This window comes from Prunus persica, chromosome G2 (assembly GCF_000346465.2).
Source record: "Prunus persica cultivar Lovell chromosome G2, Prunus_persica_NCBIv2, whole genome shotgun sequence".
In the NCBI taxonomy this organism is placed as follows: Eukaryota; Viridiplantae; Streptophyta; class Magnoliopsida; order Rosales; family Rosaceae; genus Prunus; species Prunus persica.
Genome location: NC_034010.1, coordinates 26,206,878 through 26,220,658, shown reverse-complemented (window position 1 = coordinate 26,220,658; position 13,781 = coordinate 26,206,878). Strand labels below are relative to the sequence as shown.

General features: G+C 38.4%; 3 protein-coding genes across 3 annotated transcripts; 2 read left to right on the top strand and 1 right to left on the bottom strand.

The window, feature by feature from the left end:
* LOC18785364 lies at positions 2,006-2,773 on the bottom strand. Its single transcript, XM_007220296.1, has one exon. It carries the CDS (start codon positions 2,771-2,773, stop codon positions 2,006-2,008), a length of 768 nt encoding a protein of 255 aa, XP_007220358.1.
* LOC18785022 (transcription factor MYB25) lies at positions 4,690-7,208 on the top strand. The gene is made up of 2 exons (XM_007218743.2): positions 4,690-5,190; positions 6,022-7,208. Exons 1-2 carry the CDS (start codon positions 4,779-4,781, stop codon positions 7,005-7,007), a joined length of 1,398 nt encoding a protein of 465 aa, XP_007218805.2. The 5' UTR covers positions 4,690-4,778; the 3' UTR covers positions 7,008-7,208.
* On the top strand, positions 8,292-12,357 carry LOC18787529. The gene is made up of 2 exons (XM_007218375.2): positions 8,292-9,005; positions 11,687-12,357. The coding sequence occupies exons 1-2, from the start codon at positions 8,638-8,640 to the stop codon at positions 11,922-11,924; spliced, it is 606 nt and encodes a 201-aa protein (XP_007218437.1). The 5' UTR covers positions 8,292-8,637; the 3' UTR covers positions 11,925-12,357.

Below are 13,781 nucleotides of genomic sequence, written 5' to 3'. Positions count from 1 at the left end.
ATAATCTACCTATAATCTACATACCAATTTTTGTGTGAATAATCTACCTATTTTAAAAAATATATATATATATATATATATAAATCACGTTCCTTTAAGTTAACTTTATTAACTGAGTGGAAAATTTGTAGGATTAATCTGTTATAAAATAATTTATGGATTTGTTTTTGTCTAAATTTTAGGGATTTGATGAATATTGCTATGCTAGAAATAAGGGAGTATTAATTAGAAATCAAGGAGTTAATGACATGCTTCAAAATATAAAGGTAAATGACATATAGTGGAATTTAGTTAATAATACTTGGACATATCTATCTTACATGGCAACGTATTTCAAATTTCGGTTTTAGTTAAAGGTTTAATTTGTAGGTTGATTTATGTTTGGGATATAAGAGTTGTAAGGACCTAATATTGGCTTCACATAAATTCTCAATTAGGATATGTATTGTATTGTTTAGATCAATATTAGGATTCACACAATTGTTCTCCACCACCACACAGCTTCATGAGGTGAACATCTGAGTCACGTCAAGGAGACGGAGCACCAGAAATTCCAGCCCTCTAAATCCTTGTCACGAATTCATTTGCGGGGCATTTGTGTCGGCCTAGAAAAAGGTCATTATTCCGAGATATATCTTTGGTCTTTGGTGATGCATGCACATGCTTTTGATGCAGTACTAGTGATGCATACATATATATATATATATATATATGTATGGATCCTTTTGAGTTTGCAGACCTATATTTAGCAGAGCAAAGCAGAGCAGGTAACTTGGGTTGGTCGGTCCATGCACTTTGAATTGTTGGATAACATGCACATCTTAGTTTGGTGTTCGATCGTCATTGTCATCATCTTGCTTCGGCCATTGATGTTGCATGCTTTGCCTTTTGTTCTTCTCTCTAGCTTTGAGAAAAATATATGCTTCTGTTTCTTTCCATATGGAAAAAGGGTTGCAATAAAAATAGGTAAAGCAAGTTTTTGAATTGTAAAATCAGTGTCGTGGCCGAAAGAGGGTCCATGTGATGAGTCTAGTGGCAATCGAATAGATGCTCTTCTTTCATTGGCAAAGTTGGCACCCAATATGCGATTGACCACATGGAATGGAACAAATCTTTTATTATTTTGAACACATGCATGACCAAGTGTAAGAACTTTTAGCTACTAATTAATATAAACAGTTTTTCTTCCAACGTTATTATCGTGCAAACGATATTGTAAATATGGATAAAAGTAAGGAGAAATAGTAAAAAAATACATAATATTCACATAGTAATAATGTGTGGATGTCTGTATAAGATAAAATCTGTTAATATAAATATGTAAATTGAAATATAAATGTCACAAGTTTTTCAAATGAAAGGCACTAATTGGTGTAAGAATTTTATAGTGAGGGTCTTATTTATCGCTTTTAGAGAAGGTTCTATCTCTTAATCGTTGTATTAGATTAATCAATTTGATCTAACAGATAAAAGATAAAACCTCATCTAAAAGTCATATAAAAGGGCCTCATTATAGAATGACTCATAATTGACGTTTCATGTGGGCAACATATGAAAACCAAACAAGATAGTAGGCCAAGAGCTCATATAAATTATGGGCCTCGGACACGGCCCCAAACTTGGGTCCAATATGGGGCTGGAGCACCCCCAACAGAAATCAAATGGGTTGGATTGGTTCCCTCAATATATTTTCAGTGTTCTAGCCAACCCAAATGGGTTGGATTGGTTCAGTTTGACTGGGTTTTTGCCTACCCCTGACTCCTTAATTGTGTCCAAAATAACTTGGTCACGGTATTTTGTATTGAACGTTCCTCTAACATTTGTTTATTAAAAATTGCTAACCTTGGTCAATATAAATCTTTAATGATTATCTGAATTTGACTTGAATTGTTCTCTAACACTGTTTTTGACTGGTAAACAAACGACGACATTTACAGTAAAGCTTAATCCAGAATCGGATCCAGCTTCTCAGCATAACTGAATCACCAGACGAATTAATTTCATGTCACAAACTTTTCTGGTGAACATGTTTGCCCAAGAATCTGTGGTTACTTTTCGGAGAAGACATGAGTTCCTGAGTAACTGCCGTGTTTTTGTCACTCAATCTTCTAACATAGTCTTTCTTCTTTGCTCCCGTTGTTGCATTATTTGAGCTCTCTTTCAGCATTGGAATTGCGTACCAACAAACAGACGTGCATAATATTGCAAATGACCGCCCAAACAAAGCCAACAAAACCAAAATGAAGATTATAACCAGTGGCAGATAATAAGCCGGCCTTCTCCACTTGTCCGATTTCATGTTCCAACGCCACAATGTCCTCTGCTCACTCTGTTTTTCAGGTTCCAATTTTGGTGGCGGCTTGACCTCTTTCACGGCTAAGGACGAAGGATCAATATTAGGGGTTGCATGCTTTTCTTCGTGATCAGTTAAAGTCTTGGCTTTGTCTTCCTTTTTGTCCCTGAGCTTAACCACGATTGGAACAGGAAGACTTGTATCAGTCGAGTCCTTGTACACAAAGCGGACGAAGCTTATGTCTTTTGAGTCCGGTTGAGCATAAATCTTCTGTCTTTTCTCCTCAAGATCAGCTACAAGTGCAGAGAACTTGTCAAGGCCCCGGCTTGAATACGGGTTCTTGGTGTCCCTGCTATGTCTTCTGTGAAAGCCAGTGCTTCTTGATCTTGAAGATTTTCTTGGTGGTGAAATCATGGGTTGGTCATCATCTTCATCAACTTCTTGGTGGTGGAAAGTGGCACAGCTGAAAGGGCTGAACATGGTGGTGTGGTGCGGTTTTCAACTTTGAGGGATTTGTTTTCTGAGCAGGTTTATTTGGTTGTAGTTGGAAGAGAGGAAGAGAGAGAGGCACATATACTTATTGAAGGGCTTGCTCTTTGCTGAGAAGGGCATATCCAAACAAACAAGCCTAGTCAATTTAAGGGTTTGAAAAAAACAAAATCCTGTAGAAGCTTCCTGTGTCTACATGGATTTTGGAATTTTTGGTGCCGTTTGACTTCTTGGGGAGGAGGCAAAATTAGGGATATACATGTGGAAAGAATTCTACACTGAGCCAAAAGACAAAAGGAAAAAAATAATGAAGCATATATACCTAAAAAAGCTTGAAAAGGTCCAAAGTTAATGTCAATATGATTTACATCAGTTCTTCCAAACGGCTACGCGCATACATTTTTCAGAATCTTAAACCCAATAAGTAAAATAATTTCTAGAAGGGACACTAAACAATTATGAAGGTTGAAAAAGGTTGCAAAGGTTAGTTGGTAAGGGTTAAAAAAAGTGTACATAATTTTCGAATATATATATATATCTCATATGAAGCATGTGATGTTTGTCCGTGTTGACAAGTAATCAAAGGAGAAGTGTGGATTATGGCGAAGATTTAATTGCAATCATTCATCTACGTGATAAGTGTTAAAACACCATTTGTTTTTAAGGAGGTTAAATTTTTTTTCTAATAATAATATGCGCTAATACCTAAACACACATCAAAACTGATATTTGATTTGTTTTTTTGTTTCTATGTGGAGGTAGGGCAGAATATATGAGAAGGCTGCAGCTTATACAGTGACGAAGCCAAAATTTCATGTGTGTAGGGGCCAGTGATAAACATATTAATTAATATAGATTATTCAATAATAGCAATGCGTATAACATTTTAAAATAAAGAAAAAAAGTTGAGTGGGGGCCAGTAACTGCACTGGTCCCTACATGCCTCCGCCCTTGAGCTTATACACGCTTACCTCAAGACTGCAAAGACTTTGAGTCTATAGTGTAACAGAGAAATTTTACATCAACAAGAATATAACGTCCTCCTCCAGAAGTCTACAACTTAAGACATCTAGAAAGAGAGCCCACATGGCCATTATTATTTACTCTAAATCATCTGAAAGAACCTTCTCACCTAAACCTAACCAAAATTTCCTCTCTCTCTCTCTCTCTCTCTCTCTCTCTCGACATTATTTTGAAAGGGAATAAACTCAACTGACTAGTGACTAATTAGAATATAGAGAGCGAGTTGGATTGTCACTTCATGAAATGTAACACTTACCCACTGAGTCTCTCATCGAGTTTCTAAAATCTTTTTACCTTCTGCTTCTGCTTCTGGATTTTGATTTTTGTGAGTATATGGGCTGTCTCATATTCCATTTTCCAGGCAGCCCAATGTTAGTGGCCTGTCACAAACTAGACTACCTGGAAGAACCCATACTCTTGCTCAAGATGGGCTATGTTTGCTTACATGCCCTACAAGACAAAAGCACTTTTGCTTAAACCATGAGAAGAAATGCTTCTCAAACAGTGTCAAAACAATCTCAACATTTTCAGTGCTTAGAAAATTGCTGTGAACCCCAAAGTTTTGATGAAGTTTCTGATTTTACAGAAAAAGAAAAAGGAAAAAAAGAGTTTAGATGAAGGTAACTGGTGAGAAACGGTTTTCATTTATCAACCTACCAAAAGCGGTCACGCTTAAATTGCCCATAACATATACATATGTGTAGGATCTACGACAACAACCAAGACGTCGTCTAGTAATTGCCTGCTCCCTTGAGAAAGTGAAAAGCCCAGCCAGAGTCAACCAAGTCAAAAGAAGTCAAGTTCCAAAGTTTCGGAACCACGCGACGTCGACGTTTTACAAGGACACGTCCGTCATTTAAAAAAAACCGCCGTACAAAACCGGTATCCGAAACGCTCGTAACAAAGGCCAGTCCCACATTAATCGCTTTCCCATTTTGCAGTTAAAAGGGGAGGTTTGCTGGTTTGGTACTTAATGATTTTGAGGAGACTTGTTGTTTTTGCTTGCTGCTCTCTGCTGCGCTTAAAAAAAACCAACCGAACCCCTAACCAACCAACCCCCTCCCTCCCCATGACAGTCCCAAACGACGCCGTCTCCAAACAAGGCGACGACCGCCCTGCCGAGTCCGAACTCGTCCGCGGCACCGAGGCAGAGTTGATCGAACTCGGCGACGCCACCGAGTTGAACGAGGGCGCGCTGTCGAGTGGGAAAGTCAGGGGCCCGTGGTCGCCCGAGGAGGACGCGGTGCTGAGTCGGCTGGTCAGCAAGTTCGGGGCGAGAAATTGGAGCCTGATCGCCCGAGGAATTCCCGGTCGCTCTGGGAAGTCGTGCCGGCTCCGATGGTGTAATCAGCTCGACCCCTGCGTCAAGCGCAAACCCTTCTCTGGTAATTTTATAACCGCCACCGCCACCATTATCGCTCTAAGCTTTACTCTTTATGCATATGTTTATTTGTGTTTGGCATATTGGTTTGGGTTTTGTTGTTCGTTATTTGTCGATTTTGTTTGTATTTGAATATCTTTGATGGAGAGACAGTTACAGAGTTTTGAATTGGGATAATGAATCAAAATCAAGTGGATATTTACCTGGTGTTTCGTCCTGCTTGCTTTGCAATCAACTACCAGTAAATGCATATTGTATACAAATTTGCAACTTGCAATTTCGGAATGGTTTCGAACTGTTTATAAACTAGCTTATCGGTTTTTATTACTTGCATTTGTGGAAATGCTTAGTGTTTTAATCAAAGTACAAGTATAAAGTTTTTAGAAACTTAGAGATGGTTTTTAAGTAGCACAGGAAGGAAGCGAGTTTAGTGCATTCCTGTGTGCTTGTTTTTATCTTTACTGCAGCATTAACATGGAGACGTAAGATAAATGTATGTGGGTTAACTTCAATTTTTGTTGTTTGAGAGAGAGAGCCATTGAGATTTCGCATCTTGTTGGTTCTTGATGATTGAGGTTCTGTTTTATTTCTTCCATCCATAATGCCCTTGTCCCTCTTCTCTTTTTCTAAAATATTGACATGGAGTCAGTCAGATTAGTGAATGAAATAGCTGAAAGTAAACTTCATGGTCTTGTTTTTGCTTGGTTTGGTTTTGTTGCCATGGCACAAAGAGAAAGAGGCTAAATGAACATGATAGTAGCATACTCTTCCATCCACTGTTGCACACTTATTTTCTTTTTCTGAAGCCTTTCCTGTGTAACTCTGTTTATTGCAGAAGAAGAAGATCATATTATAGTTTCAGCCCATGCTATCCATGGTAACAAATGGGCAGCGATTGCAAGGCTCCTTCCAGGTAGAACAGATAATGCAATCAAGAATCATTGGAATTCTACACTAAGGCGCAAGTGCATTGATAGAGGAAAATTCAAACCAGAACCTGATATGATGGAAGATGCCAGCTTTGACAGAACAAAGGCATCTTCAGAAGAAACCCTGTCAGTTGGGAATATTAGTTCATTCAAGACTCCTGAAGGAAGAGAGGTCTTGATGGACAATAGACTGGACCAGTTAGATGAAAGAGTTCAAGCAAAGGAGGGTTGTGGTGTTGCCGAATCAAACTACCATTCTACTCTTATTGCCGGATCAAGTGGCCATCCTACTCTTCTTGGCGAATCAAAAGAGCAGTCATCCCTTTGTCGTCCAGTGGCACGTGTTAGTGCTTTTAGTGTTTATGACCCTCCGAGTGGTCCAGCAAATACCTCTACATTTTCAAGGATAGTCCCAAGTCATGGTCCTTTGGTCCAAACTTGTACACTAGATTTTGGCTTCGGCAACTTCGTTGAAGGTGCTTGTAATGAGCCTATGGTTCCTCTGCGTTGTGGCCACGGTTGCTGTGATCCGAGCAAGGGGCATTCTCAAAGCTCGCTATTGGGGCCTGAGTTTGTCGAGTATGACGAGCCTCCCTCTTTCTCTAGCCATGAATTAATCTCCATCGCAACAGATTTGAACAAGATTGCATGGATTAAGAGTGGCCTTGAGAATAATGGGACCAGGATAACAGAGAATGCTGCAAGCCAGAGAGTCTCTCAAGGGGCCACTACTACCTCGCAAATGGGATTATCAGTACACAACTCAACGAATGACCAAATGCGCTACGAGGAAGGACGTAACAAGTTGATGGGAATGATGACAGAAGTGCTATCAACCCAGGTGCCTAGACAAACTTTCGCAATGCCAACTGAAGTTGAGGGATTAAGCTAGAACTCATGGCTGGTGTTCCTTATTTTTGGGGTATTAAATTATGGCAGTATAATATATGTAATATAGGAACAGGTTGTTTTCACAGCATTTTAAGTTAAAGTCTCCAAGTCACATTTAGAAGACTTTTAATTTCTGGCTGTCTCATTTAAGAAATTAAGAGGCCTTTTCTTTAGGCATACATACATGAAGATATATTTAGTGCTCTTTTTTTCCATTTCACTTCTTTTGCCTTTTTTTTATAAACCAGATAATGGAGGGAAAAATAGAAAAGGGTTTCCGGGCTACGAGCTGCCTGGTCTATGGCCTGTGAAAAATGGGCCAAACCCTTCAGTTACAGGCTGAATAAGCTGATCAGAAATCGATCTTGGGCTCAAAACAAGCTCCAAGCTTGAGCCATACCCACCAATCCAATTTAGAGGACCACTTTTTGAAGACAATAATGCTATATTATATCGGGGGTTTTATGGGTTCCTTTCCAATGCATTATGAAATTAAGAAAAATTAAAAATTACTGTTGCTGCTGCTGCTGCTGCTGCTTTGTTGTCAGTCACCCCATATTTTACGTTTTGACTAAAAGCTTGATTTAGGATGTTGCCGAAACATAAGGTAAAAAAAGAAGAAAGAACAACTTGAGATTGCCTCGAATAATCATGCATAATGATGGAACAGCTGTTGGTGTGGCCCGTACCCACCTATCTTGTTAAATTAATCACAATGAAATCCATGTCCTACCCTACTGTTACACATATTATATTCCAAAAGTCAAAACTACCCTTCACATAACCGATGATTTGGATGAAAGAGCATGGGCAACCATGACTTTCCACCAATTAAAGTGGATGGCCTCAGAAAACAAAAGACTGGGGTCTTCATGTCAGTTACGCAAGTGAAACAGACGTACATGATAAAAGAAACAAGGAAAAGAAAAAAACGGAAGGCAGCAGTGAAGAAGACAAAGAGAAATCTGCTTTTGATGCATACATTTTCTGTGCTCTGTGGAAAAGAAAACAGTTTTTTATAGTCACCTCAATCGCTATTTTCTCCCAAAACCTCATCACTGTCATCACCTTTTTTTTCTCGGCTACAATGATTAAGCAAGCAGCCCATGATGACACCCCCAAAGAAATTAACAAATTTCGCACACTAATCTCGCTTATCACTTGTTTAACCCAAAAAGCCAAATTGAATTTGCAATGTCAATTGATCACTATAAGACACACTAATCTGGTTAGTTTAACCCCAAAAAATAGAGCGGGGTCAAAAGTCCTTTGGTTTTGGGGGACACAAAACTCAGCTTATATGTTTCACCTGCTCACTGCAAACATTGTTTTAGTGTGTGTATTTACAATTATTATATATATATATATATAAATATCTTTCTTGATCTTTTTCCCTCCTCAAATTGACACCAAGTAGGAGAGAGAGGCACAGAGAGAGAGAGGCACAGAGAGATCACCTATCAGCACAGTACCCAGTTGCTCAAAATATAAGAAAACTGCTCCTACTAGTTTAAGCTGTGCTGCTTACCAAGGTTGAAAGAAGTGACAAGAGCTTCTTCAACCTTTGTGGGCATTTATGATCTCGGCCTCACAGAGCCATTACATGAAGATTCTCTCTTTGGCTCTTGGAAATGGCAGCCATAGACAAACCCCACGTTCTTGTTGATGTGGAAGAAGAAGACGGGGGTCACCGCCGGAGGTCCGACGCCAGCTCAGACGGATCAGACGAGGAGGAGAGGTGTTCAAGTGAGTCTGCGTCTGAGATTGTGGAGAGGGAATCCTCTGTGTCAGAGAGTTCAGTGGATCTGGAATGTGAGGTAGCTGAGGTTAAGATGCACGTGGCAAAGGTGGAGAGGGACTGTAGGATTTGTCATCTGAGCATGGATGCAACCAATCATGAATCTGGGATTCCTATTGAGTTGGGCTGTTCTTGTAAGGCTGATTTGGCTGCTGCCCACAAACAGTGTGCTGAGGCTTGGTTCAAAATCAAGGGTAACAAGTAAGTATATCCAACTAAGTAATAAAGATGATATCTTTCTGTGTTTTGGAACTACCCAGACGTTGGGTTTTTGCGTATATGGATTTTTGGTTCATGGAACTTGATTAGTGTTAAATTTGTGTTTAGCATTTTGACACCCAGTTTTTTTTAGTAGCAATTTCAGGAGTAAAATGATATGGTGATGTGATCATAATTCATAACCAAAATGCCAGATTAATTGTTATGTTGTTCTTCTGAAGATTGTGAAATGATGGAAATAGTTTTCCATCTCAAGGTGTTACGAATATTATTTGGGGAGATTTTGCAGACAAAGTTGTCCTACTTAATGCAAAATAAAATTAGAATAAAACCTGTACGGCTTTAGAAGAGTAAAGGAAAAGCATATTAGTGTAAATCAACAGCATCAACCTTAATAAAGCAAAAGATGAAGCACCAGCACATTTGCATGGAATTCCAACTGTGCAAATATTCTTGTCTTGTTGGAACACATACACGTTGCATTTCTCTCACTGCTTTCCGACTCTTTTTCTACCTTTCCGCTTAGACATGCTGGTTGGCGATGCGTGCTTTATTGAAGTCAAATAATTTGGTTCTTGCAGATTCTTCTCGTATGAGATGTTGACTGAAATCACTTTGACTCTATTCAGTAAACTTTTAATAAACATGTATCTATGTTTTCCATGCACATTTATCTTCATGATGGATGTTTTGAGGAAGTCAAATGCTTTTACCCAGTTTCATTTTCCTGATATGGACATACTCTATGAACTTTCCAACTTCCCGGCGCCTAGTGTTGTAAGATGCATTCTTATGAATGGGTTGTCCTGTCAGAGGCACCACAAATAAATTGGAAACTTGTAGTTCAATGGCCTGGGTCTTAGTTGGCATGTCATTGGAGAATGCTTAGCATTTTCCCTTGTATTACATAAGTGAGAGGAAAAATTCTTCATTTTCATTCACCAAATGCTTATTCGATCAATTTTGTAGGTTTATATGGTTTTGGTAGAATCCATTACATGATCAAGTATGAGGAAACAATCATGTCATTAACACCTTTATGCATCTCAGGGGTCATGATGCTAGAATTTATGCACACATCAAAACTCTGGCTATTTTTTATTTAGACATTTTCCTTTTTCTGTTTTATTTGTGAATATGAATGTTTGCACAAGCTATTTTGGAAAAAAATTCACGATTATGTCCATTGCTTCCAAGTAAGCATGTTTATATTCCTTTATTTTCCTCAAGCTATTCCCAGGGTTCTGTTGCATATTCTGTACTGAAACCATTAACCTAGTATTGAATTTCTTCTTTGTGTTTGAAGGTTTCCTAAGGTTGACTTTTTCTTTTTCTTTTTTACCTTCCTTACTTCCCTTAAGACCAAGCCTTTAAGTTGCACGGTGCCCTCGTACTCCTGTAAATAAGCTTCCGTAATTTATTAATAGCCCTTTTAAGTAGCTGCAAATAATCTTCCCTTCTTGTGATCAGTGATTATTTTTTCATTTTTTAGAAATTTCACTCCATATCTAATTTTGGTGAGCAACTTATATGGATAGAGATGGAGTTCGCAAGCACTTTGATATGATTGTTAAAATTAATCTTTACATGCTTTTCTGTTAACGAAAGAAAAAGATAAAGAAATTATCGTGTTCGGGTTTACAACTGAACCACCCCCTCGCCCTTTCTCTCCGAAAAGAAAAAAGGAAAAGGAAAAATAACTAAAATAGAAATTGCTGACGTATTACTTTCTGCTTTCACATTCCAAATTTTGTTCCTGTAATGAATCAAGTCCTTGGTATATGTTTCCATGTATTAACAAGTGCGGTAAACTGCAATGCTTCCTGATGACCTCATAAATTTCTAATATTTGTGCTTGGTGTGTTTCTAAAGGAAAATATGGCAGGAACCAATGTCAATCTGGCTGAGATGTTTAAAACAAGTATATACCAAAAGATAAAGATTTTACATTAGTGTATTAATGGAAGAAAAAAAATCTTCATTGCTTCAACTTATCCAACTTTTCTCAATCCTAATACCACTATTAAAAATGGTACTAGCTTTATCTTCACCTTGATTTTGTGTGTGTTGTAATTGGAATACAACATTCGTGCTTTTATGCAATTATTTTTCTTGTATAGGAAAACTGACATGAAGGCTATTTCAAAAGATTTTGGATAAGTTGGAAGCAACTTCCATCAATATGTGATTATCTTGTTAGGCAAGTTCCCAGTCTCATATGCATGTGTCATTACTCAAACCCAAGCATTGAGCCGGGGAGACGAGTTTTTTTTCACCACACTCCACTTACTGGTGGTTCCATTTGATCTATTCATAGACTTTGAATCCACTATGGGCGTCAGATTGCTAGTTGTGGCATAAGAAATTTGACAACTTCTAATCTAAACCTTCTTATACTAGACAGAGAATGGCTTCTCACGGTAAAAACCAGTTGGGATGCTGATTGGCTGGGGGCTCTATCTACCTACTTTCTTCTATCGTATCTTCGAAATAGGAAATATATTATATCCAGTAGTATCAAATTGATTTAGTTCAGATTGATTAACCTGCAGCACTTTGACAAAAACAAATGAGTTGCTTATGACATGCTTCTTTTGGGTAACATTTGCATATTCGGGTTTATGTTATGTTTGCTTAACTTCATACCACGTATACAATTGCAGGACCTGTGAGATTTGTGGATCAACTGCACGTAATGTAGCGGGTGTGACTGAAGCTGAGTTGGTGGAGCAGTGGAGTGAAACAAATGATACTGCAATGGCCACATCAGCAGCTGCCCCTGTGCAGACAGCAGAGAGCCGGAACTTCTGGCAGGGTCACCGGTTCCTGAATTTCTTGCTAGCTTGTATGGTCTTTGCTTTTGTCATCTCTTGGCTCTTTCACTTCAATGTACCCTCGTGAGAAACTGTTATAAAGTTATGCATTTATCTTCGGTGATGATAGAGGGGTAGCAAACAAGAACTGGGAGGTACTATCCTTATTCCCTAGGTTGGAGTTAGCTGTTTCTCTATCTGCTTGTTGTTTATATATTAGTAAGCCAAGCTAGCTTGAGCAGGTTGTGTAATGTATGTTTGCATTTCTAAATTCGATTTGGACCACCAAAGTAGTTTCTTGTACTGTAGTAACTTCAGATGCTTTATTGGGCCAGAAAAGAGAAGCAACCAACTTATATATAAGATTTCTGGCAGGTGCTTCACTTTTGGAATTGGCGTTTGATGTATTAAGCAGATAAGATGGGTAGTGATGTAATTTAAGTTCATTCCAATGAAAGCAATGTTGTGTCTATTGATGCACTGCAGTCAACTTCAAATGATTACAAGATTTCTCGTTCAAATTGAGACAGTTGCTTCAAATCATTTTACATTTTGACCATAAGGATTTCCGGTAGGCCTTGGCTAATAGTTTGCATGCTTCTCAGACAGTTAAAAACAGTTGGTGACTGGAACAAGGCTTAATCTGACTTTGTTTGCTTAGCATATAGTTAATTGAACCTTCTCCAGCATAAATCCTAGTGGGAGGTTCCTTCTTCTGCAAATAGGTATTTGTATTGGATTTGAAGGGAAATTTTTAAGTGGAGACCTCAAGCTAGACTTTTAATTCTTGAAGCATCATCATGGAGGAAAATTCTGTGGTGCCTCAGCTGTACCGGTGCACCATAATTCTGTGAGGCACCATAATGGAACTGGTGGAAACGTTGACTCCACCACCAGCAATTGTAATTTGTATGCTAGGGTGACTAGTTTAGCTTTCTTGCCATGATTGGACATTGGAATTGAATTGACCATTCACAATGTCAAACATTTATTATGGTTGACATTGAAGCTGCATGCTTACTGCTTGGATTGGAATTTAGACCCCTGAAATGTGGTAAGAGTTTGACAACTCTTATACCCCTGCAAAAGTTGGGTAAGTACGCTTGTGTTGTGCTCAAACTTGGCTTGCGTTAGCAAAACCGTATTAGAATTTTATGAACGGATAATACAGACGAGGAATGCTGAAGTCAGTCACACGCGATCACTTGCTAAGGTCAGTCAGTCGTGCATGATATGAAAAAAGGCTCAAGCTCACATGCAATTTCGGAAGAAATGATAGTTGTTGATAAAATGACAAACAATGTGGGAGCGTGACCTGACAGCATTAGGCATAAACAAAGAAAGAAGAGAGAAATTGGGGTGAAGTTCTAGTTTTAGGTGTATGCACGAGTTGCTGCAAGGAGGGTGCCGTGATTGGCGGTGACGATGTAAATAGGCCACAGACAGAGCTCGTGGTAGGAACTCACTCACTTAAATTCTTTCTTTCTTATGATTGATTTATCCATAACCATAACTTAAACTTCATTAATTTATGATAATGTCATCATTAAGTGATTGCCTCCAAAATAAAATCTCTCTCTATTTTTTTCCACCATATTAGAACAACGTAGCTGAATAACATGGTGTGTTGGACCTTTCTTTCTTTTTTCTTTTTTTTTTATGAAAAAAAGTTTCGAGGGAAATTAGTTGCTCTCACTATCATCACCATAGCATATCCACAATTTTGAGCTGAAATGACTTACATGTGACACCCAACTATTAGTTGCCAGTGATATAAATTTATGTAGAATATTACAAATTCCGAACCAACCTTTTTCTTCCATGGTGTGTTGGACTTTTTCTTTCCTTGTATAACTGAGTTTTCAACCCACATCTAATTCATGGAAATTCTCCTTCTTTCTTTCTTTTTTTCTTTTCCATCTTTTCAATGATTTTACTGGCAGGC